General features: G+C 44.0%; 2 protein-coding genes across 2 annotated transcripts in view; both read right to left on the bottom strand.

Annotated features, from left to right (window-relative positions):
• The window catches only part of KIF27 (kinesin family member 27), a 35,226-nt gene extending 17,541 nt beyond the window's left edge, over nucleotides 1-17,685 (bottom strand). Inside the window, exons 1-5 of the mRNA XM_082497726.1 lie at nucleotides 17,444-17,685; nucleotides 16,658-16,926; nucleotides 15,532-15,926; nucleotides 13,788-13,988; nucleotides 12,556-13,514 (exon numbers count right to left, since the gene is read on the bottom strand). Of these exons, the coding sequence (XP_082353852.1) occupies nucleotides 12,556-13,514; nucleotides 13,788-13,988; nucleotides 15,532-15,841 (1,470 nt within the window). The 5' untranslated portion in view covers nucleotides 15,842-15,926; nucleotides 16,658-16,926; nucleotides 17,444-17,685. The remainder of the gene's footprint in view (nucleotides 1-12,555; nucleotides 13,515-13,787; nucleotides 13,989-15,531; nucleotides 15,927-16,657; nucleotides 16,927-17,443) is intronic.
• Nucleotides 17,686-17,925: 240 nt separating this feature from the next.
• Nucleotides 17,926-26,033, bottom strand: QNG1 (Q-nucleotide N-glycosylase 1). The gene is made up of 5 exons (XM_082497170.1): nucleotides 25,936-26,033; nucleotides 25,467-25,817; nucleotides 24,210-24,469; nucleotides 19,730-19,925; nucleotides 17,926-18,479 (listed from the first exon to the last, which is right to left on the bottom strand). The coding sequence occupies exons 2-5, from the start codon at nucleotides 25,801-25,803 to the stop codon at nucleotides 18,247-18,249; spliced, it is 1,026 nt and encodes a 341-aa protein (XP_082353296.1). The 5' UTR covers nucleotides 25,804-25,817; nucleotides 25,936-26,033; the 3' UTR covers nucleotides 17,926-18,246.
• Between the last annotated feature and the right edge of the window lie 102 nt (nucleotides 26,034-26,135).

The raw sequence follows: 26,135 nt of genomic DNA, 5'->3' as shown, positions 1-26,135 counted from the left end.
CGCCCCGGCTAGCTCCTTTCATAGCGGGGCATGGGTCACGTGGTATGGAATACGTGCCTCCCCTGCCGGCTCCTTGGAAATTAACTCCATCCTTGCCGGAACCAGGACATTATCCACCCCTTATTCCATACCATCTATGTCATGCCCAGATCTTTCAGTTCCCATAGTCTATGAGCCATCCCTTAAAAATGTCCATTAAGCTCACGTAGTCCATGACGGTAGGCTCCAGCAGTGAGAACAGTCTCTCAGGGCACATAAGATGATGTGTAGTGCTGAACTGGTGGGTGCTGTATTTGAAGCTCGTGACTGGGGAATGCAATACAGTCCATGCCCACGGTCCACAGGTTGAAGATGTCGATCTCAAGGAAAATTGCTAGGCGCCAGATACTGAGATCAGTTTTTATTACATCATAAAATTATTCACTGGCTATTCTCACCCAAAATCAAATCCCCATAAGGTACACATCGGACCTCCCCATCCTCTCGCATCACCCACCAAGTGCACCCGGGTCCTTGTGCAAAAGCAATCCCACGGATGGGTTTGCCTTTGCCTGAGGCAGGGCTAACCCAGACTGTCTTTCCTAACATATTCTTCATATGCACTACAGGGACTTTATCCCCTTCTACTGTACGTGGAAGTTTTGATTGGGCAGGGCCAGCTCGATTGGCAGATCCTCTGGTGTTAACTAACCAGGTGGCTTTTGCTAAATGAGTATCCCAATGTTTGAAGGTCCCACCCCCCATGGCTCTCAGGGTAGTCTTTAGCAGTCCATTATATCGTTCTATCTTACCCAAGGCTGGTGCGTGATAAGGAATGTGATATACCCACTCAATGCCATGCTCTTTGGCCCAGGTGTCTATGAGGCTGTTTCGGAAGTGAGTCCCGTTGTCCGACTCAATTCTTTCTGGGGTGCCATGTCGCCATAGGATTTGCTTTTCAAGGCCCAGGATAGTGTTACGGGCGGTGGCATGGGGCACAGGGTATGTTTCCAGCCATCCAGTGGTTGCTTCCACCATTGTGAGCACGTGGCGCTTGCCTTGGCGAGTTTGTGGGAGTGTGATATAATCAATCTGCCAGGCCTCCCCATATTTATATTTTAGCCATCGTCCTCCGTACCAAAGAGGCTTTAACCGCTTGGCTTGCTTAATGGCAGCACACGTTTCACATTCGTGGATAACCTGTGCAATAGTGTCCATGGTCAAGTCCACCCCTCGGTCACGAGCCCATCTATATGTTGCATCTCTTCCTTGATGGCCTGAGGCATCGTGGGCCCACCGAGCTATGAATAGTTCACCCTTACGTTGCCAGTCCAGATCCACCTCAGCCACTTCAATTTTAGCAGCCTGATCTACCTGCTGGTTGTTTTGATGTTCCTCAGTGGCCCGATTCTTGGGGATGTGGGCATCTACATGACGTACTTTCACAACCAGATTCTCAATCCGGGCAGCTATATCTTGCCACAGTTCAGCAGCCCAGATGGGCTTACCTCTGCGCTGCCAGTTGTTCTGCTTCCACTGCTGTAACCACCCCCACAGAGCATTTGCCACCATCCATGAATCAGTATAGAGGTAAAGTACCGGCCATTTCTCTCGCTCAGCAATGTCCAAAGCCAGCTGGATGGCTTTTACCTCTGCAAACTGACTCGACTCACCTTGTCCTTCGGTGGCTTCTGCAACTCGTCGTGTCGGACTCCACACAGCAGCCTTCCACTTTCGATGCTTTCCCACAATTCGGCAGGACCCATCAGTGAACAGGGCATGTTTCTTCTCATTTTCTGGCAGTTCATTATACGGTGGGGCCTCTTCTGCACGCATCACCTCTTCCTCTAGTGATATTCCGAAATCTTTGCCTTCTGGCCAGTCCATGATCACTTCCAGTATGCCTGGACGACTGGGGTTTCCCATTTGAGTTCGCTGGGTGATCAGTGCAATCCACTTACTCCACGTAGCATCAGTTGCATGATGTGTGGCAGGGACCCTTTCTTTGAACATCCAGCCCAGCACTGGCAGTCGAGGTGCTAAGAGGAGCTGTGCTTCAGTGCCAACCACCTCCGAAGCAGCTCGAACCCCCTCGTATGCTGCCAATATCTCCTTTTCTGTTGGGGTATAGTGGGCTTCGGATCCTCTGTATCCCCGACTCCAGAACCCCAGGGGTCGACCTCGAGTCTCCCCTGGTGCTTTTTGCCAGAGGCTCCAGGTAGGGCCATTCTCCCCGGCTGCAGTGTAGAGCACATTTTTAACGTCTTGTCCTGCCCTGACTGGCCCCAGCGCTACTGCATGAACTATTTCCTGCTTAATTTGTTCGAAAGCTTGTCGTTGCTCAGGACCCCACTTAAAATCATTCTTTTTCCGTGTCACTTGATATAGAGGGCTCATAATCAGACTGTAATTTGGAATATGCATCCTCCAAAAACCCACAACACCTAAGAAAGCTTGTGTTTCCTTTTTACTAGTCGGTGGGGACATAGCTGCTATTTTGTTGATCACATCCATTGGGATCTGACGGCGTCCATCTTGCCACTTTATTCCTAAAAATTGGATCTCCTGTGCAGGTCCCTTAACCTTACTCCGTTTTATGGCAAAGCCAGCTTTCAGAAGGATTTGAACTATTTTATTCCCTTTCTCAAAAACTTCTTCTGCTGTGTCGCCCCATACAATGATGTCATCAATGTACTGCAAATGTTCTGGAGCTTCACCCTGTTCCAGTGTGGTCTGGATTAGTCCATGACAAATGGTGGGGCTGTGTTTCCACCCCTGGGGCAGTCGATTCCAGGTGTACTGGATGCCCTTCCAAGTGAAAGCAAACTGTGGCCTGCACTCTGCTGCCAAAGGGATTGAGAAGAATGCATTGGCGATATCAATCGTTGCATACCACTTGGCTGCCTTCGATTCCAGTTCGTATTGAAGCTCTAGCATGTCTGGCACAGCAGCGCTCAGCGGTGGTGTGACTTCATTCAGGCCACGATAATCCACTGTTAGCCTCCATTCTCCATTAGATTTTCGCACTGGCCATATGGGACTATTAAAGGGTGAGCGAGTCTTGCTAATCACTCCTTGAGTCTCTAGTTGACGAATCAACTTATGGATGGGAATCACAGAGTCTCGGTTAGTACGATATTGCCGTCGATGCACCGTTGTGGTAGCAATCGGCACCTGTTGTTCTTTGACCCTCAACAACCCTACCACAGAGGGGTCCTCTGAGAGACCAGGCAAGGTGGATAACTGTTCAATTTCTTCCGTCTCCAAGGCAGCTATGCCAAAAGCCCACCGGTATCCTTTTGGGTCCTTAAAGTATCCTCTCCTGAGATAGTCTATGCCAAGGATGCATGGAGCCTCTGGGCCAGTCACAATGGGATGCTTTTGCCACTCATTTCCAGTTAGGCTTACTTCAGCTTCCAGTACAGTCAACTCTTGTGATCCCCCTGTTACTCCAGAAATACAAATGGGTTCTGCTCCTCTGTAATTTGATGGTATTAAGGTGCATTGTGCACCAGTGTCCACCAGAGCCTTATACTCCTGTGGCTCAGATGTGCCAGGCCATCGAATCCACACAGTCCAATAAACCCGGTTGTCCCTTTCCCCCACCTGGCTGGAGGCAGGGCCCCTCTAATCCTGATCATAGTATACGTTACTTACCTGTTGCAAAAATGATTTGGAAGTCCCTTCAAGAGGATCGGAGGTTAGATCAGGCCTTCCATTCTGTCTGGGGAACTGTCTGCTGGAAACAGGAGCTGCACTTTTTCTGGAGGGATCCCCTTTTGTGTTTGTTCTTCCTTGCAGCTCACGTACCCGTGTCCGTAGTGCTGAGGTAGGTTGTCCATCCCACCTCCTCATGTCCTCTCCGTGGTCACGCAGGTAAAACCACAGGGTGCCTCGTTGTGTGTACCCCCTGTACTCTTCCTCTTGAGTAGGGAAACGCCTGCTCCTAATAGCTGAGATGCTGGCCTGTACAGGTGGGGAGTAGGACATACTCTCTTCAAGTTGCTGGACCTTCTGGGACAGTTTCTCCACAGCTGAAACGAGGGGGGAAGATAGGCTTTCTTCATATTGACGGAGTCGTCCAGCCACCTCATCCACCGTTGGTCCCTCTTCACCTCTCCATTCCATCACTGCCAAGGAGTTGGCATATGATGATGGTGCGCTCTGTACAAACTTCCGCCATATGGGCCTTGTGCACTGGACTTCATCAGGATCTGTGGGTAACTGCGCATTATCTGGGTCAAAGTAAATCATCTCTCGTACGGCTAATTCCCTTAGGTACTGGATACCTTTTTCCATGGTGGTCCACTTGCTTGGACGACATACAACATCTTCACTGAAAGGATACCTTTCCCTTACACCTGCCAGGAGTCGTCTCCAGAGGCTGAGGGCTTGTGTCTTTTTCCCAATTGCCTTGTCAATGCCTGCCTCCCTAGACAAGGATCCCAGCTGCTTAGCTTCCCTGCCCTCTAATTCCAAGCTACTGGCCCCGTTATCCCAGCATCGGAGCAGCCAGGTGACAATGTGCTCACCAGGAAGTCGACTGAAATCTTTTCGCATATCTCGCAGCTCACTCAGGGATAGGGATCGGGTTATTACCTCTGGTTCTGTCTCTTCCTCCTGTTCCTTTGATGGCCCTGGTTCATCATCATCCTTTACTATGCGAACTGATTTCTTGGTGTATTTCTTCTTCTGTATAGGAGCAACTGATACTGGCACAGGTTGGTTGTCCGGTTCAGCTGCAGTGCCTGCCACTGGGGTTTGAGTGGCTGCATTGCCTGTCACCAGGGTTTGAGTAGCCACAGTGCCTGCCACTGGAGTTAGAGTAGCCTCATTGTCTGCCACCGGAGTTGGAGTAGGCATAGTGCCTGCCACTGGAGTTGGAGTAGCCTCCTTGTCTGCTGGTCTGGCTTTCCCCTGAGGGTCCTGCATAGTACTGAGCAGTGTTTGGTAGATACTGGCCAGGGCCCAACACAGTGCCATAAGTTGTGCCTCTCTGGAATAGCCACAGCATTTTCCTTTGAAATATTCTATTACTTTATCAGGGTCCTGTAGTTGTTCAAGGGTGAAGTCCCAAACCATTGGAGGTGAGAAGTTCTCTAGATATCTGCCCGTGTTCTCCCACATCCCATGCCACCCCTGACTATCTGGCCTTGGGACAGATTTCTGAGTGGTAGTCTTAAACAGCTTTTTTACCCTAAAAAAGACTTGAAAAACATTCAGGAGACATAGCAATAGGAACACGCTGGTTTGAGCATCCCAAGGATATTCAAAATTCTCAAGAGGTGTTACGCCTGGCCCAAAGGAGAAAAAGGAGGCAAAAGAGCTGGGGAAAGTATCTCCCCCTGTTTCTCCCATAGATTGGGTGTGATTATTGATAACTTCTGAGAGACGGGAACCAAGGTATGGACAGGACAGCAATACTACATAGAAACCCCAACAAAGCCACTTGAATAGTGATGTTGCCATATCATAAGCTGATATTGCACAGGACAGCAAAATTATAGTCCTGATCCCTCTCCCTGAGATAACAAACAGCATCACAGGGAGTACATACAGCATATAAGAATTTACATAACACAGCCATGTAAACAAACGAAGCAACATTGTAACCGGCTACTATTTAACTAATAGGAGAAATACATATAAGAAATCCGTTTTAACAAGCTCTGGTCAGATCTGTTGTTATTACAACCCTTCGAGCCCCACGTTGGGCGCCAAAAAGGACTGTCGTGGTTTGGCCTCAGCCAGCAACAGAGAACCACGCAGCCGCTCGCTCGACTCCCACAGCCGTGGGAAAAATCAGCAGAAAAGGGCAAAACTCGTGGGTTGAAATATTATAATTTAGAAGAACAGACAAAGGGAAAAAGAAAGAAAGAAAAACAATAACACCGGTAAAGGAATACAAGAACGCGATTACAGTACCGCCGCGAAGCGCACCGACCGGACCCACACCGCCGCGACCCGCCCCCGAGTGGCGACTGACTCCCCCGCCCCGGCTAGCTCCTTTTATAGCGGGGCATGGGTCACGTGGTATGGAATACGTGCCTCCCCTGCCGGCTCCTTGGAAATTAACCCCATCCTTGCCGGAACCAGGACAGATACAAAACCAGTCACTCACCACTTCCCACAGGTAGACTGATACCCAGCCAGCTCCTGAGCAAATGATGGCTAATGTACCTAAGTCCCCCTCCTCTCCCTTTTTATTGCTGAGCACGTCATATGGTGTGAAATACCTCTTTGGTTGTTTTGGGTCATCTGCCTGGTTGTGTCCTCCCCAATGCCAGGTGCACCCCCCAATCTATTCACTGGGGTAGCAGAGGGAGAAACAGCCTTGACAATGTGCAAACACCGCTCAGCAAGACCTAAAACTCTGGTGTGTTATCAGTGTTGTATGGCTCACAAATCTAAAACACAGCACCCTACGAGGCTGCTATGAAGAAAATTAACCCCATCCCAGCCAGACTCAGTGCAACCTCCACTCCATATTCCATACCATTTATGTCATGCTCAAGTCCCACACTATCCAATACAACCTCATTAACCACACCTCCCTTCTCGTCCTTTGATTTATACATAGATATCATTCCTTTAATCTATGGGCCATTCCTGTAAAATATCTGGAAAATGTTCCTAAAATGTCCACTGAGTTCATTTAGTCAATGACTTGGGTTCTATCTGTTATGGTCATCACTCAGGACAGGAGAGACATGTTGGGTTGAGTTACTGGACATCAAAACCAGCTCAGGGTCACTGCTGCACTTCCCTGGCTTTTTGCAAGGCTTGTTCTCTGTTGATTTAGGTGATTCCTGCTGTAGTACTTCTACATACAACACAAATCATGGGTTATTTTCCCCTAAGGTTAAATCTCTTGAGGTACACATCAGATTTCACCATCGTCTCACATTACCCACCAAGTATACCTGGGTTCTTGAGCAAAAGCAGCCCCACAAACAGGTGTGCCTTTTCCCGAGCGAGGAACAACCCACGTTGTCTTTCCCAGCCAGTTCTCTACACACACTACAGTGACCCCATCTCCTACAATACATAAGGTTTTTGTTTGGGCGGGTCCAGGTCAGTTAGCTAATCCTCTGGTATTAATTAACCAAGTGGTTTCTAAATTTGCATCCCACTGCTGACATGTCCCAGTACCCATAACTTTCAGTGTAGGCTTTAACTGTCCATTGTACCGTTCAATCTTTCTGGAGGCTGGTGCGTGATAGGGAATGCAATATACCAAATCAATGCCATATTTCTTGGTCAGGTGCTTATGAGATTATCTCAGAAATGAGTCCCATTGACTGACTCAATGATTCCTGGGCTGCCATGTCACCACAGAACTTGCTTTTCAAGGCCCAGGACAGTGTTTTGGGTAGTGGTATGGGTACCGTACAGTGTTTCAGGTGGTGGTGTGGGTACCACACTGTCCACTTTTCTTGTTCCACAATATCATGGGACAGCTGGATGGCTTTCACTTCTGCATATTGACTCAATTCACCTTACCCTTCAACAGTTTCTGCAGCTTGTCACATGGGATTCCACAGAGCAGTTTTCCACCTCCAGTGGTTCCCCACAATATGACAGGACCCATCAGTAAACAGAGTAAATTGTTTCTTATTTTCTGGTAATATATTATACAGTGGAGCCTCTTCAGCATATGTCACTTCCTCAGGCAGTGCTCCAAAGTCTCTGCTTTCTGGCCAGTCCATGATCTCTTCCAAGATTCGAGGGTGGTTGGGGTTCCCGATTCAGGCCCATGGTGTGATTAGCGTTGCCCACTTACTCAACATAGCACTGGTTGTGTGATGGATAGACAGGTAGATAGACCATCCAATGCAGTACAGACAACTAAGGTACCAAGGGAAGCTGAGCTTCAGTATGAACTACTTCTGAAGCATCTTGAACCCCTTCATATGCTGCTAATATCTGCTTTTCAGTTAGGGTGTAGTAGGCCTTGGATCCTCTATACCCAGAACTCCAAAACTCTAGGGGTCCCAGGTGCTTTCTACCAGAGGCTCCAGCTGAGGCCACGCTCCCCGGAAGCAGTATAAAGCACATTTCTCACATTTGGTCCTGTATGGACTGGCCCAAGGGTTAACGCACAAACAACTTCCTGACTGACCTGTCCAAATGCTTGTTGCTGCTTGGGGATCCAGCTGAAATAGTACTTCTTTCAGGTCACTCAATAGAGAGGACTTACAAGTTGACTATAACCTGGAATATGCATTCTGCAGAATCCCACAATGCCTAGGAACGCCTGGGTTTCCCTTTTGTTAACTACTGGGGATATGGGTGTTATCATATTGATCACATCTGCTAGGATGTGATGATGCCCATCTTGCCATTTTGGCAAAGCCGAAATTTCTCGTAAAGGCCCTCTGACCATTTACCTTCTTTTGTTTTATGGCAAAAAAAGCTTTCAGAAGAATCTGGATTTTCTTTTCCCTTTCGCAAACATGTCCTCAGCTGTGCTGCCCCACAAAGTTATGTCATCAATGCATTGCAAGCTTTCTGGGGCTTTGCCCTGTTCCAGTGCAGTCTGGATCAGTCCACAGCAAATGGTAGGGCTGTGCTTTCACCCCTCCATGGCAGTTGATTCCAGATTGGACACCATTCCACACCAAACACCCTTCCACATCAAAGCTAACTGTGGCCTGCACTGCTGAAAAGGGGATTGAGACACATGCATTGGCAATATCAGTTATGGCATATCACTTGGCTGCCTTTACCTCCAGTTCATACTGGAGTTCTAGCATGTCCGGTATGGCAGCACTTAATGGTGGCATGACTTCATTCAGGTGTAGATAGTCCACTGTAAACTTTCACCCTCTATCAGACTTTCACAATGGCAGTATGGGACTATTAAAGGGCAAGTGAGTCTTGTTAATCACTCGTTGGCTCTTCAGTTGACAAACCAGCTCCTGGATGGGAACGAGGGAGTCTCAGCTGGGATGATATTGATGCCAGTGCACCATCATGGTAGCAATTGGCACTTGCTGTTCTTTAACACACAGCAGCCCCACAACAGAAGGATTGTTCAAGAGGCCAGGCAAGGTAGACAGCTGTTTAATCTTCTCTGAACCTGCAGTGGCTACATCAAAGGCCCAGTGGTACCTCTTTGGATCCCTGAAGCATCCTCTTTTGAGAGAGTCAACCGCAGGGATATTTGGGGCCTCCAGACTGGTGACAAGAGGATGCTTCTGCCACGTATTTCCTGTTAGGCTCACCTCAGCTCCTAACACAGACAACAACTGGGATCCCCCCGTCACTCCAGAAATCCTGATGTGTTCTGCTCCCTTGCAACCTGATGGCATTAGGGTACACTGCACCAGTGTCCACCGAAACCAAAGTAAATCCAATTGTCCCTTTCTTCTGCTTGGCCGCAGGGAGGTCCCCCCCTATTCCCAATCAGAAGATTCAATACCTGACTCCTTTAATTGAAAAAGTCTTTACACCATGAAAGGAGCCCATGTCTCTCTCTGTAGCCCAGGCTATGCTACAAGGACTATTCACAGGTGTGATCCAACTACAGACCAGCATGGTCCTTCCATGGTAGAAGTTGTAGGGTTCAAACCCACATGGACATAAGTCCATTGGGTCAGTATCAGAAAGAGGAGGGGGATCCTCAGCTCATCTGCTGCATCGTGGGCATTGCAGCAACTGGAGCAGTAATCTTCCTGGAAGGACCCTTTTTAACCACTGCTTTTTCCCCACAATTCATGTACACAAACTTCCAGGACAAAGGCAGGTGCACTATCTCACTTCCTTATATCCTCCCCACAGTCATGGAGATAGAACCACAGGGTGGCACGTGGCATGCGCCCATGATTCCCTTTCATTTCAGCACAGAAAGGCTGGCTTGTGGTAGCTGAGATGCTGGTCTGCAGGGGCAAGGAGAGGGAGAGACTATCCACATTCTCTTCAAGTTGCCAGACCTTGTGGAATAGTCTTTCCACAGCTGAGATGCAGACCCATAGTGGGGAGGGGAAATATTCTCTTCAAATTGCTGGAGCTGCCAGATCAGTCTATACAAAGTTGGTGCCTCAACGTCAGCCCAGTCCATCATTGCTAGGTTGCCAGCCCATGATGTCAGTGCGCTCTGTACAGACTTCTGCCACACAGACCACGTGCACTGTACATTATTCCAATCTTTAGGGGCCTGATTATTGTCCATGTCACTGTATACCACCTTTGCGATGGCTAATTCCTTCAGACACTGGATACCTTTCTCTGTGGTAGTCCACTTGCCTCACTGGGTTACAATATTTTACTTAATACTTTGTCTTGTAGTACTTCTATTACTTGTACCTTGTCTTCCTGCTCAGTAAGAGCCACCTTTGTAGGCTGTGAGTGGCTGCCCCTCTTCCGATCCCTTTGTCAATCCCACAGTCCCTAGCAATGGATCCCAGCTGCTGTGCTTCCCTACTGTCTAGTTCCAGACTGTTATGCCCACTATCCCAGCACTGAAGCAACCAGGTAGCAATTTGCTCATCTTGCTGACGAACAAAATCTTTCCACCTATCTTGCAGCTCGGTCACGGATAGTGACCGGGTAGTTTCTGTCTCTTATGATTCCTATCTCTTTCCTCCCCTGTCCTGCTGCAGCATAGGCTGCCTCTCCTTATCTTTTGTCTCTCCCCCACTCAGGAGGAGCTGCTTCTTTTACTAACCCAGTTGACCTCTGCTTCCACTGTTTTGTCTTGACTACAGGAGCAACTATTAGAGTTGAGGGTTTGGTGTCTGGTTTAGTGTCTGTTTGTGTGCCCTTAGAACAACAGACCTCAGTGCCCGTTTACGGGCTCTTAGATCAGGACACCCTCCTGCATCTCTGTGGGCACTGGACAGTGGCTTGATAGGCATGAGCCAGATCCCAACACAGCTTTAGAAGTCACTGTGTTTCACCTCCCCTCCTTCAAATGGTGTATTAGTTTGATGGGTTTGCAAGCCTGTTCAGGTGTGAAATCCCAAGCTATCGGAGGCAGTAACAGCCCTACGCACCTGCCCACCTCCTCCTATATACCCTGCCACCCCCAGGGATCAACCAAGTTAGAGCATGCTCCCGTGTGGTACCCCTAATTAGTTGTTTAACCTTATGAATAATACTCAAAATCAGGATCACAACACACACCAGTATGAACAGTCTGACTACATAAGGATATTGAAGAAACTGAGAAGCCATTACACAAAGACTATAAAAACCTACCCTGGAGGAAAGGACGTGATAGGTGCTATTCTTTCCTCTCTCCATGAAATGTCTCTCAAAAGGACAAAAGGGGAAAGGTATAGTTGCTGGTTTTGTCCATGAGACGGTTCTTGGAAGTACTGGGACACCAGCAATGTAAGACCCAAACACCAGATTAGGTTAAAGACCAGTGGATTTATCATATCTCTCCCAAGCAAAGGAAAACAAAGTGATAAACAACACACTAAAGAGCAAAATCTGAAAACAGTCATTAACAATTCTTGGAGTCTGTTATACAGCTAGAAAGAAATCAAGCATGTGAATGTTCAAGGAAACATGTAAGTCAGCAACCAAAGTAAATATGCCAGCATCATGATCTGCAACAGCCACGCAGATAACAACTTAACTAAACAGGTATAACAGCTAAAAGTTTAATCTAGCACACTCTAATCAAATCTGTTATTATCTCAAAGACAATGAACCCCATGTTGGGCACCAAAAAGGACTGTTGTGGGTAAACCCCAGTGTGCAGCTAAGCACACACAGCCACTCGCTCACTCACTTCCCCCCTGCAACCCCAGTGGGACAGAGGAGCAAAAGAAGAGTAAAAGCAAGAAAGCTTGTGGGTTGAGACAGATTTTTTTTTTGGTAAACAAAGGTGAAATGGAAGAAGAGAAAAAGAAAGCTAAACAAAACAAATGATAAAAAGGCAATCACTTGCCACCCCCTAAGGCTTAGTTCACAGGCAGTTCCCAGGCAAAATATGGCTAACCTCCTGAAACTTCCTCCTCTCCCTTTTAATTGTTGAGCATGTTATATGGCATGAAAAATCTTTTTTGTTAGTTTGGATCATCTGCTTGGTTGTGTGTGTCCCCCCAACCTTTTGTGCACCCCCCAATCTATTCACTGGGGGGTAGAGGCAGAAAGAAAGAAGGCCTAACGCTTTGCAAACACTACCAGTGAGACCTAAAATGTTAGTGTGTTATCAGCATTGTTTTGGTCACAAATCTAAAACACAGCACCCTAGGAGCCACTATGAAGAAAATTAACTCCATCCCAGCCAGACCTAGTACACTAGCATGGCTAAAACCAAAAATCTATCAGACAAAACAGGTCAGCCTCATAGAATCATCTTGAAACTGACTAGCCAAAATATAACCTTACTTTACCTATCTCTATCACGATTAAGATCACTGCCTATTCAAACATCCATTAAAATAAAGTTCTGTCACAGGGATTAGACAAACAAACTTATACAGCATTGTGAATTAAATTTAAATTGTCAATTTAAGTACAGGGAAGTGTAACAGTTTTACATCTTCCAAAATTGAACTCAAGTTTTAGCAGACTGCTCTTTCACATAGTTATTTAAATAATCAATTTATAATTAAATACCTGGCATTTCTTTAGTTCCCTCTTTAGCTGAAGAATTGTGATGTGATGTGGCTCTTGGCTGGTCCCAGTCCCTGTGTCAGTTTCCTGCATGGTGAGAGCTTCCTTCCTTACTTCCTGTACCATAGTGATCCAGCTCTGCAACCTGTCCCGCTGACTTCTTTTTAAGCTAACATCATCGTTCAAATCAACCAGAAATGGGAAGGCCTCATCTACACAATTTCTATAACTGAAACATTGAACCCGAAGCCGGCTGAGCTGCTCCTCAAGTGAACTGATACGAGTTCTTTCTTGATTTAAGTCGTGTGAACACTGATTACTGACTTGCTGGTTCTGCAAAGCTTCTCGAAGCAATCTGATTTCAAGTTCCATTTCATCAATCCGGTCTTGATCGGGGTTGTAATTTACAACTGGTTTATTTCTAATGTTTTTGGCTCTGTTGGCATATTTGAGGGAATTTAAAGATTCATCAAAGTCTGATGAGGATGGACTTATACACGTTATCATGACAGTCTTGGCATTTCCTCCAAGGGAGTCTTTCAGAATACGAGTGATTTTAGCATCCCTGTATGGAATATGTACACTTTTTCTTTTTGGGTCTCCAAGGGCACTGATGACATTTCCCAAGGCCAACAGACCACTATTGATCTGAATTGATTCTTTGAAGCGTTCACCAGTATTTCCAGTCTTTGTCACTCTCTCTGATCCTGCCAAATCCACAAAATGAAACTTCGAAGCAATCATCTGGACTGATTTCCATGATGAATCCTGTGCAGCATCAGTATTTTTTTGAGACTCTGCAGACTGTTTCTGACAAATACTGATGGTAAAAATGGCATGAGATCGACTAGAGTGCTCATTCATTTGTGTTGTGCCTGTGTGACGAGCTGCATTGCCACTTTCCAACAGGCTTATCACTTCATCTGCACATTCTACTTGGAATTCCTTAGCACCAACAATCACTTCAAACACCAACCAGAGAAAGTAAGAATAACTCAATTAATTCTAAAATCTTCAGCAAAGTTTACAGCAATTAGGAAGAGTCAAACTGTAAACACAAACTAGAGAAACATGCAAGCCTGTATTATTATGTCATAACATATACATAGAGAAAAAGAAGACATCGATATGTCATTTTAGTATTAGTAATGAATAAGCTCTTTCAAGAGAAGGCAAGAATAATTTGGGCACACAACTGAAACCAAACACACCAAATTTTAGAGCTGAAATCTTACCTGTATTTCCCTTTTCATCTTCTCGGATATGTAGTTCTTTCACAGAGGTCTCCAATTCCAATAAATCTCGGAGTTCTTCCTTGTAAACCTCTATATAAGATACTTTCACATGGAAGTCAATGTTACGGTTTGCAGAAATATGGCGAAATAATTCCTGAATAGCCCGTGGGATTATGCCCTTTTCATTCTCCGCAACTGATGCTAAAATATAAGCAAAGATGTCACAGAAGATGCAGCCAGTCTGCTGCACAATTACAAAGACTGAAGATTGAAAAAAGTCTGTGAGATTTGCTACTCAATATACTAAGGAATCTGAAGAGCTCAGTGTTCCCAAGGATTTTTGTAAATATTTGTTTTTCTGGGGTTCAGAATATTTGTTTGGATGCATTAATAGGATTCAAAGTTAAGTTCTAAATTGCATAATATTATAGTCACAAAAGTTATGAAAAATATGGAGTCTACTTTAAATACTATTCACTATGGTTGGCAACAACATTGCAAGGATTTGAGAAACTATAAATTCCATTAAAATACAGAAAAGACCATTAGTGACTTGGTGAAACAACATTTATGACCAACATTTTCAGCAATTTCCTATTTTTTCAAAGTAGATATGGAACACTAATGCCAAACTCTATTTTATTTTCTTTAATATTCAGCATAGGACAATGCTTCCATAAAAAAAATTAGTTCTTTATTCAAGAGTATGGAAACTGTTTATCTATGACAGAATACCATGAATTTTTTTACCAAAAAAAAATAAAGGGTTGCTCACATCTAGCTATGAATTTAGTAAACATACATATAAAAGTAAAATTGCTGAGCTATGATCAGCCTTTGATTGTGGCAGCCACTACCTAAAGAGTTCACCTACCAATGGTACTTACAAGAACAGTAAATAACTAGAGGAAAGACAAGTGAAATTATAACAGTAAGCAGAAGTACGAGGTACGAGGTTCAACAAGGCCAAGTGCTGGGTCCTGCACTTGGGTCACAACAACCCCACACAGCACTACAGGCTTGGGGAAGAGTTGCTGGAAAGCTTTCCCGGTGGAAAAGGACCTGGGGGCGTTGGTCAACAGCCACCTGAATATAAGCCAGCAGCGTGCCCAGGTGGCCAAGCAGGCCAATGGCATCCCTGGAGGTATTTAAAAGATGGTTAGACGTGGTGCTTTGGGACATGGTTTAGTGGTGGATTTGGTAGTGTTAGATTAATGGTTGGACTGGATGGTCTTAAGGGTCTTTACCAACCTAAATGATTCTATGATTCTAAATAAAAGGAAGATTTTAATACCTACCAAGAGATTTAGAATAATTTATATCCATTTGGAAGACTTAAATAATAAATTTCTGTGATGTCATAGAAATGTTTCTCAAAAAAAAAAAAAGCAAAGAGTGAGCAAGCAAAAAATCGTCTAAAGCAGACAATTTCAAGGTAAGAAAAATATGACAAGACTCTCCAAAACACTGCATTTCACGAAGAAATTCTAGTTTAAGTTGCATGTTAAAATGGGGAATCAGAAAGAGCACTTTACAAATTATTTTTCTCTCAGATATTTTTGAAGAATTTGTTTTTCAGAACAGTTTCATTATCACAAACTCTGGAAGCATTTTTTTTACTGTACCATTTTTCATTAGCCCTTAAAAATTCTGCATCATCATCTGCTGTGTATTAAATATTTAACTCGCGCAAATACACTACTCAGCAGTTTAAAAAAAAAACAACAAACTTTCTACAACCTACCAATGTGGCCACCTCCGATGGTGTAAGTCTTCCCAGAACCTGTCTGTCCATATGCAAACACTGTAGCATTGTATCCCTCAGTCAAAGACACTAGGAGAGGCTGAATGCAAACACTATAAACTTCTTCTTGGGTTGATTTTTTGCCAAACACAAAGTCAAAAGTGAAGACACGGTCTTTCCCAATGATAATCTGTTGTGTATTTGGGACTAATCTCACACACACTTGATGGTTATGAAGTACTTCTTTGGAAAGCAGAGGTCTGATTCGAACTGCAACTTTAACTGGGATCTCCTCCATGCCAGATTCCATCCCTGTGCTCCCCACTCAGTATTCACACAGTCAACAAGAAATCTGTTACCACTCCTGTGTTCGCCTCATTCACAGTTGTCTGCAACTAAGAAAAAAAGTTTTCCACATTATAAATAAGAAATAATTTCCTGCTAAAGTAGGAAGTTGACATTTCCTAAACAATACATAAGCACCATTACACTCTTGAAAAGTTCCTGATATAAAAGCAGCTATATTAATGGCTGTTAAATCAATTCATAAATTATTTTTGCCTCTATTCATTTCCAATTTAGTAGACTTAACCGTAAGTCTGAAAGTTGCCTGATTTTCTATTTGAACATAACGCAGCCATATGGAACAACAATATTGTAAGAGCTTGTTAATAAACACTGTTGATAAAGCATATGCTTACAATGAATCCTCTCATTTTCCTATTCCTGCATTCATACTACATAGGCAACAAAAATCAAACAAAACCTTTTTCTCCAAAAGTTACATGTATATACACTGATGGGCTTTAAAACGCTCTTCCACTTAAGAAGTGCCAAACACTTGTAACTCGCCAAGCACAGAAAAAGCAGTTGTGCTGCCTACTAAGGTGTGATTTTAAGTGTATCCAATTACTAAACATAAGGCATTCCTCTGATTTTAATCTGCATCTTTAAGCACATATGTAACCATTTTTTATTAGTTACCTATTTTAGCAACCACGGTTCCTTATACTGCTCCCTGCATGTTCATTCTTACAACATAAGCACTGTGCAGTAGCACAACTGTAAATATCAAGGAATAGCCTTTCTTTACAGCTGTATTTCATGAACATTCAAAAATCCTCACAGGTACTGCTGGATCCCAAAGACATCTTTTTTTTTTTTTTTTTTTTCTTCTGATTCTAAAAGTCTTCGCAGCGCAAGTGAAGCTGAACTTCCTGCTTGGTGAACTCCCACACATTGGCAAAACTCATCAGCTAAGCCCCCCAAATTCAAGTTTGTTGCAAACAAACAGCTTTAAACAGTTGCGGTCTTGTGTTGCAAAGAGAAGAGCTTTTGCATTTCATTTTATTCCATTTAGTTTGAGAACCTGGCCATCCAGAGCTGAGAAATTATCTGAAGTTAAAAAAAGAAAAGCCCCATTTTATTAACTGAGTAGAAGCAAAACAAATACACAAAGCACGAGACTGAAATCAGAGTCACATCATAAAGGACGTGGCAATCAGAGACGGCTATATAAACTTACTAACTACAGATTCAAAACACATTTTGATCAATTTCTGTTTTTATTTATCCACGTGCATTATTCTTATCGCCTAGCAAGCACTGCGCTTACAAGTGCTGGCATTCCCCCCTCCCTTTTAGAATTATATTTTAAAAAATATATACAATTAAACCAAGTCACTGGGGGGGGGGAAGAAAAGACAGGGAAATCCTATTCACTATTTCATAAAGCATGTGGGAATAGTAAACAAGCGTACGCCACAGGCACAGACACACTCTGCCGCCCGTACACCGCCCGCTCTCGGCTGCCAGAACGCGGCAGCAAATATACTGGAAGGCTCTTCGCTGCCGGGGCTATTTCGGCAGCGGGCCAGCACATTTTCCACGTTCACCGTGTCTCGAAGCGCACCTTTTACTCCAAACCTGCGAGGAACCGGCAACGGGATCACGCCTGTTCCTCGGGAGCCGCCCGGAGCCGCGGAATCCAGGCTGAGGGGGGCCGCGGAAGCCCCGCTACGGCTCCCGGCCGGCCCCCGCCTCCCTTCCTCCGGGCTGCCGCACTGCACCGCCCCGCGCCGGTGGCAGCCGCCGGGCGCGGGCGGGAGGGCGGCAGGCCGCAGCGGAGCCAGCCGGGGCGGCGGCTGCCGGTCTCTCCCCGTTGTTTGCGGCGCCTCGCTAGGCAACGGCGGCAACGTTTGCTGCCGGCTTCCGTGGCAGAGCGGCGGCCCCTCGCGCCCCGCCGCCCGCAGCGCTCCCCTGGCGGCGGGAGGACCGCGGGACCGGCGGTTACCTTCCTCAGCCCCCTCTTCCCCCCCGTCTCTGTGTGCGTGCGTGCGTGCGTGCGTGCGTCCCACACTTCGCGCGGCCCAATGAAGAGGCAGACGTGCGAGGTACGTCACTGCAGTGTTTATTGAAGGGAGGCGACCGTCAGCGGCGCGCGTACGTACCCCAACACAAAGAGAGCGGTCACGGCAGGAGCGGCGACCCTCGTCCGCACACGGGCCCTCCGGCGCGGCTTCCACCGCCCGTCAAACATCCAGAGGGGGGGAAAAAGAAGGAGAAAAAAAAAAAAAAAAAGAAAAACCGGCACGCTGCTAATACATCGCAGCATTTCACTCTGCCAATTCCAAATTAGATTATGACGAAGCACCGCATGCCAAGAGAAACCGCAAAATTCGAAAAGATAACGGGCGGATACGACAGCGGTCGGACTCAGTAATATATACACCGCACTCGATGAAACGGCGTATCTTTCATCTCCTCCCTGTGGTCCCTGGCGTAGTCCCAGAGGTAGTAATCGAGCAAAACCGCATTGATCTTCTCACGCATGTCCTGACCCTTCTTCTCGTAGAGCTGCAGCAGGTGCTTGCAGATCAGCGCACAGCACCAAATGGAGCAGCCGCGGATCTCCACCTCCTCCTTATCCCCAGACTGGAAAATTGTTCCTGCGGGATGCAAGAGACAGCGATCCAGTTACGTTCAGCGGACACAAGCGCCAGGATGGCCTGATTTAGCCTTATTTTTTTCCTCCACATTTATTCTATTCTAGGGCTGCAGTTCTCGTGACATACACTACAACTGCTGACGATGCTGCTGTGCGCTTATAAATTTACCTCCCATTCAATTAAAACATCCTGTATTCTAAGAGAGCGGTTTAAGAAAAGAACAGGTGTTTGGGTTATACTGCACATTGTATGACTATTTCATTGCTTGTGGAGACAGAAAGGATAATGAAACATAAGCAGTCTATTTTCTGCCAGGACTGCTCTAAAATTTAAAAAAAAAAAAAAAATTACAAACCCAAACTAATAACAACCAAAACCTATATATATATATATATAATAAAATATAAAGGGACCCGTTTGTTTGAATGACTTGGATAAGAACGTCCTTACTAGGATTCATGAAAAATATAAATTGCCTACATGATCTATTTAATATATAGAGATATATATAGGCATGCATAATATATATATATATGGCCATTCTGTTAAGATCCATGGACGACTGCATTCATCTGTTTATCTTACTGTGTAATTTTAAAATTGGATAAAAGCAGTCCTAGCTCTAAATACAATCATTTTATGGTGGAAAAGTGATTAGTTTATGTTTTTATTCACTGAAGTTCATAATTAGTAAGTACTGGAAGATGGAACCATGATTAAAAACAAGACTGTAGTCTCATGCTATTAATTTCATTTAAAGCAATCTTTTTTTTTTTTAATGGATGCTTTTAATATTACCTTGCTTGTCACTAGCAGTTAAATGCAGATAAAGAGGAATTCCTGTACTTCTACATCATCTTTGAACTAATGAAGAAATCGTTGCTTTTTTTCCCTAAACCTCAAAAATCACGACCACACTCATGCTGAAAAGTGTTTCTGGCAACAGCAGCCCTTCAGAAACTCAAGAGATCAACTGGCTTAGTCTCTTTAATCCTTGCCTTGTCAATGTTTAATCCAAGGAACAGTTATATCTTTATAAAAATGTAACCTTAAGATCTCATTCAAGATCATTGTTAGAGACTCAGTCCCTTCCTGTTACCTCATCACCACATAAGAAGCCCTTATTCCCTGGAGAAAAAAAAACCCAAACATATAACCCTTATATGGACAAAACACTACATTTTAAAAGTAGCTTTAGTCTTCACTGTCACGAGGTAAGATTACTTGCTACCAGTAAGGGAGGAACAAACCTTCACGTAGTTTCTTCATTAGTTCTTCAGAATACTTCATTGCTTTTAAGTGAACAAGAACTTGAGGAATTCTGTAGTCAGCAAATATAGTTAGACTAGAAATGTCATAAAAAAAGCCATCTCCTTTGCCTTCTAATACACTCCATGTATCAGCCACAAGTATTTGTGCCCGTTTGTAGAAAGACACCTTCTTTTTCTGATGAAAGAAATTTACAAATTGTTTAATAATCAATAATCATCAATAAATAAAGCAAGCAACATATACAGAGATAGATGGGTAAGAGTTACATTAAACTATCATTTGGTTAAGCAAACATACTAATTAACTAAAACACAATAGAAGTGCAACACTCTTTAAACACCTTAAAATCTAAACAATACCAAACAAGTATCATGTGGAATGCTCGTAAATAAATTGAAATAAAAGAAAAACATAGTAGAAGTCACTGCAGTGGAATAAAAATTGTTTAGATTCCACTTGGATGTCAGAACACGTTAATGTTGGTTTACTTCGACTTGGCAAACACTGTAGTTGGAGTCCAGCAAACATTAATTCTTTTGGAAACCCTATAGTTCATCAAACCCTTTATTTCAAGACATGTAAAAGGCATGTATTGGATTAGACAATTAAAACTTTTCGTTAATCTATTTATCCATAATGTTAAGGAAATAAAATTGTAGTGAAAACTTTAATGAATGCTCCTCTGTGTTATGTAGTGTAAATTGCTAGTTAAAGAGGAGAGAGGAGAAATAATTCCAGTGGAAGGTGTATTCACAAATATGTGATTTTCTTAGATACTATGCATGCTTCTATTTTTGTCATAAACTTTTTTCTGGTGCCAATCCTGCTTTTGTGACCACTCACATGGGGAAAAACTAAAGATATGCTCCAATCTGTATACTATTGAGGTTCTCAATCTATGATGAACACAATGTGAATGTAAATCCACATCTTTAAGTAACAAAGGTGTTAATGGGTTATAGTTTTTTCTTCCCTTTAAAGCTAGAAGAGATTTGCGACTTTTGACAATATATGCTAAACAACAATATGTAACTCAAACGGCTAATGTGAAATACAAGTAGGAAGGAATTCAACTTATTTCCAGTTTTATTTTGCCACTCTTCACATCACCACAACTTACAAATGGTATTTTTTAAGCTAATTTAATTTTACTTTATTGCCAAGATGCTACAACTATTCCTGAGAGGAAAGCATATTTTTTGTCATTAAATACTATTCTCAAAAAAACCACTGAGAACAAGACATCCAACTGCATTTCACAGAAAAACTTCTGCAAACACCCTGAAAACTCCTCTTTTCCCTGTGTTTCATTCTATACTTGACACAGATGCACAAACTCATTTCTAGAAAACAGGCACAATTTTGCATGTTAAATAATAAAACACCACTTGAAACACCACAACAGGAAGCAAATAATTAATATATCAAATCCCCTTATAGCTCCTCCTATCCCAAAGCTAATGGAAACAAAGGACACTGCTGTTTTATAGCATTACGATTTTTCCAATATAGTAAAGAGCAGATTGTCTCCAGCACCACACCATTTTGCAAGAGCAAAGGAAGGGAGAATTGAAATGCAACTTTTCATCTCATGCTGCAATGTAATTTGGAAGAAAAAGTCTGGGACTTGTGATCAAGCAGATGAATTTATAATTTCATTGTTTCAACTACTGTTAATTTTTATGCTGCACAGAGCTTCTGAAGTTTATGTAAAATTCTCAATATGAAAAAGTCTATTAAGCACTTTTTGTAAGCTTTCCCACCACTCTTTTCAACAGAAAGCAAGGAAAGCATTAGGTAGATGATACTATGTCTCAAAGATAGCATCGTTTGTCCAAAATTGGAATGTCTTACCAGATGGCAATACAACTACACTTTTTTTTTTGTCCTGCAACACCCTCACTTTCCAGGAAAAGCTACCACATATAAGGACACTTGTGTCTCCTCTCCACTACAATGAGCCAGTATCAAGAGACATAACTAATTATGACCGACTGATATTAAAAGAAAGGAGTATTGTGTTGGCAAAGAGCAAAATGTGATAGCAGCTAGTAAAAAAAGCAAAGAATAGGAGGATAACGAGACTTTTACAACCCCAGTCCCAGGTGATGGAAAATAAAAGATAAATACAACCAACGTCCATAACTGGAAGCTCAGAAAGGACCGTGCCGTGCGTGTGTCAGAACGTGAAAACGCCGATCTGCAAGTATAACACGGTCTAATACTTGAACTTCTGTCAGGATTCAAATTCAGCACAGCATCTAAAAATGAACTATCCACCCGAGGACAAAAAGGTTTGGGGGGATTTTGGTTCTGGTTTGCAATTCACTGTTCAGAAGCAAGAGAACATTGGCAATTTTATAATTGCATTCAGTAATATGTAATTATGAAATATATTTAGTGTATGTATTTGGAAAAAAACATATAGCCAAATAATTATGTTAATTTTAGAAGATCCCCTAGGAGGTCAGAGCATAGGAGAGTTGTACTAGTCTGTGATAGTATGATTATACTGTAGAATTTATTTTATAATCATATATATTTCTACTATGGAGAGTTACTGAAAAACACTGGTTTGCTATTGGCTATCTCACTATCTTTTCAGTTCCCTCCTAACCCTTTATTGAAGGCAAAGTCTTACTTGTGAGAGCTCAACTTGCTGCCAGATAAATTATATTGATAATGTGATCCATGTCACCTCACATTAGGTGCTAACACTGATTTTTATTTTTTTTTTTAAACAAGTAGGGTGTAAACTTGGTCTACATGACTTCACCCACCTTCAAAATACACATCTTGCTTAGTGAAAGCAGAAAAACAGCTTCTATATTCATGCAACAGGCTTTACTACTATGTCAGTGCTTACGGTCTGGGATCATTTTTGGAACATCTTTTCATTCTGTAGTCTGCTGCTGCTTTTAGGGAGGCTTGCTTTATAAAGCACTCAGCATCATCTCATGAAAGACATTACGTCAATGAATACAGTCACTATAAAGATAAGAAAATACTCTATTTATCACTTTAGTTGGAAAATATTTCCTTTTTGATCATAAAAATGGTCAAAAAATTACTTTATATGTAAAAAATCTCAATAAATTAAACCAGTAGCTTCAAAGATTAGTTAGAAGGAACCTCTGATTTTTCATGTAAACATACCTTACTTTATATCAGGAGACAAAGAAAAATAAAATCATGCCACCTACTGAAGGGCAGATTTAAGTGATAAATGCAATAGGTTTAAAGCTCCAGTGGTAGGTGTTCCAGGGAGTTACCCTGAAAAGACTGTATAGACTATTAGCATAGGCTGCACTGTCACTAGAATAAATTCTTTTGGACATAACGATATAACAGCTGAATACTACTGCAGGTGGAACCCAGCACAGGAACAGCTGCATATGTCACTGATGCTAAATAAAGATCACGCCTGTATAGGCAAAACCAGAGATACAGAAAATAGATAGTCTCTGTTTACTTCCCGTCACTTTTTTTCAGGAAAATGGCTCAAAAAGTCTTCAGTATACTGCCAACCCTGACAAATGTATGGGTTACTTCTGGCTCATAGTCATTTGTGCAACACCTGTTGAATCAACAACAGTTATAGTGTGGATTCCCAGTAGCTGTAACATTTTCACAATTCTACTGGAATTTCATTTCTTTCATTAGCTGCAGTGATTCACAAGGTAAAAGAAAGAGAGATGGGTGGGGGAGGCGAGTTGGTAGCAGTTCAAGAAGATAGGAAAAAAGATTCTGATTTTTTCAGGCAGAAATTACGTCTAATATTGTGCATTTGTAAGGAGTGCAAAGGAGTCGTGACCTAATTGTGAACCTGGAGTACATCAAAATAAATTACAGCAAAGTGATGAAGACAGAGACAGCATATGAAAAAATGGCTCTCCTCTGGGGGAAAAAAGTGACTCTTGTCATTAGAAATACATTCCTGATTGGTTAAGGACTTAAGACAATCAAGATTCTTTTACTGTTAATAAAGTCTGTGATTTTGTTTTCAAAGCTTCAGACTGATAGAGAAATGAAATCTGAGTAAATTTACTCCAGCTTAACAAAACAGTATACTGTGGTCCAAGAGTATTATTTAAAAACCTTCTTCCCTATCTGTATGACTCATAGAAATCTACATAATTAAGATCAGCTGCTTCAAAGTCTGATTATCCTTTCATTATATAGACCAATATCTTTACTAATTTGAGGCAAAAATCTTAATTTTCCTTCTTATTTCCCTTGAATTTTACTTTTGAAGACACGGACTTCCACAGAAACATTTCTGTTCACCCTCCATTTACTGGATTAAAAAACCCAACAATTCACAAACATTAGATTAATCCTGAACTGACTGCCCTCTCAGAAAAGTTTACATAGACAACCTAAGAGCTAACTTTTAAACTCACAATCAGTAAGGATTAAATTCTTACCACAAGAAATTCAGAGTTAGAACTTTCTTACCTCAAATACAGCTTCATCTCTGTAAGAAGGAAAGTTTTCCAGTACCAGGCGTAGCAGTTTCTGAGCACTTTTCTCACTCTTTTTAACACAGGTGAGGAAAGAGCCTCCAAACCTCTCTAACAGAACTGTTCCACTTTCATTCAGCACCCGATGTCTTTCTTCAATCAAAGGTATGGGCACTTCTGTGTCAGAGCGAAATACATGCCTAACTTGGTCAAGCGTCATGGTGGCAAAATACGATGCACTGGTAATAGGTGTTCCTTCAGAAAAGTAAAAATAAGAAGTTTAGGCTATCATACCATATCGAAAGACCTGATGCGGTGGTCTGCTATGGATGAGAGCATTAATACAGTAAGACCTAAAGAGTCCGTCAGCCCTTAAAATCAACTGAGTGTTCAGCAATAACCGCATTCACACAGCTGCGTAAAACCAAATTGGTGTTTGCACACAGTGCTTCCTTCTACAGATAAGAATTTCCCGCATGCAACTGTGGAACCTTTCTTACTTTTTATGCCTAGTTTTTCCCAACTGCTTCTAGTCTTCATCTTTGACTGTGGTGTTTACACAGCACACCAGCCAATTTATTTAGCATATACTTAGTATAGTCAGTATAAGCCTGTTTTCCCTTAGCTCCTAATCACATAGTGTGCTTACAAAAAGTATTTTAACCTAAACCTTCCCTTAATTTACAAACAAATAGGTAGGAAATCAATTAAAACTTCCATCTACACCTAAAAAGAATATCTTTTTTTTTTTTTTCTGATGACAGCAACACGACCGAGCGCTGAAATACTGTCTTTGGAGGCGTACGGGTTGTCAGACTTACGCTTCGGTACTAGATTAGTCCAGAGGATTCTCAGTTTAAGCCTCATTTTCTCATTTGTCATGGAAACATGCAACCTATCTCAAGAAGACGAGAGAAGTGAGGAACAGCTGACTACGGGCATAGCTTGAAGCTTTTTGTTTGTTTGGTTTGGTGTGTTTTTTTTTTTTTTTTTTTAACACGGGAAAAGCGACGACCCAGAGCCAGCCCAGGAGCCATCAGTCCCGCCGTTTCGCTCGGGGGTGTCGCCAGGGGACACCCCCCCCGCCCCCACAACGCCAAACAACCGCCTCTACTTCGCGCCCACCGCTCAGTTCCTACGCTCCCAACTTCCCCTCTTTCCCTCTCCCCTCTCCCCCCTCCGCCCCCCCCCGGCTCCTCAGCGCGGCCCCCCCCGGCCCAGCGGCCTCCCCGCTCCCCCGGCGCTCGCTAACCGTCGTCGAGGGCCCTGTTGACGGCGGCGCAGAGGGACCAGTAGCCGCTGTAGGTTTTCCCCTTGTACTTCACCAGGTACTTCTGCTCCTCCTGCTCGGACCAGAAGGAGAAGTTGAGGGTGTCCACCAGGAACACCCAGCCCACCGCCTCCTCGCCGGTGGCCCGCGGGTTCAGCTCGTGGAGGCTCTTCCAGCCCGCCAGCCCGAACTCCTCCGAGGAGGCTTTGTCGAACAAACTCTCCGCCACCCGCCGCGCCCCTTCCTCGTCCACGGAGACATCCTTGCTGTTGGCGGCGATAAACTCGGCGGACTCCAGGGGGGACGGGAACGCCTCCATGCTCGGCCGCCTCTCTGGGGGTAGGAAGCAAGCACGCTTTCAGCGCCAGCCCCTCCGTCCCGCCCCGGCCGCGGCACCCACGGCAAGCGGCTGGGCAACAGGTCTACCCCGGCGCCGAGCACCCCAGCGCACCTCACCACTTCCTGGCTCCGGCGCACCCTTAGTCCCCCCCCACCCCCCCCGCAGTCGGCCCTCAGCCGCGGCCGGAGCGCTCCCTCTTACCGCCGCCGGGGACGGCGCCGCCCCTCACGCCCCGCCCGGCGCTGCCGCCGCGGGGGGGCGGGGCTTGGGGCGTGCGGAGGGGCGGGACCTCTTGCAGCAGCGCACGCCAT

Source organism: Vanellus vanellus (genome assembly GCF_965231255.1).
Source record: "Vanellus vanellus genome assembly, chromosome: Z".
NCBI classification, from domain to species: domain Eukaryota; kingdom Metazoa; phylum Chordata; class Aves; order Charadriiformes; family Charadriidae; genus Vanellus; species Vanellus vanellus.
Note: the sequence above shows the minus strand (reverse complement) of the source record. Positions and strands in the feature narration are given on the sequence as shown.

Bases quoted from the DNA above. Each gene is read 5' to 3' on its own strand.
- QNG1 (XM_082497170.1), bottom strand. From the start codon at position 25,803: ATGGAGGCGTTCCCGTCCCCCCTGGAGTCCGCCGAGTTTATCGCCGCC. The intron at 24,470-25,466 runs GTTAGCGAGCGC...ACTTTTCTGAAG, and splicing joins CAACAGGGCCCTCGACGACG to GAACACCTATTACCAGTGCA. The intron at 18,480-19,729 runs GTTTGTTCCTCC...TGCATCCCGCAG, and splicing joins AATGAAGAAACTACGTGAAG to GAACAATTTTCCAGTCTGGG.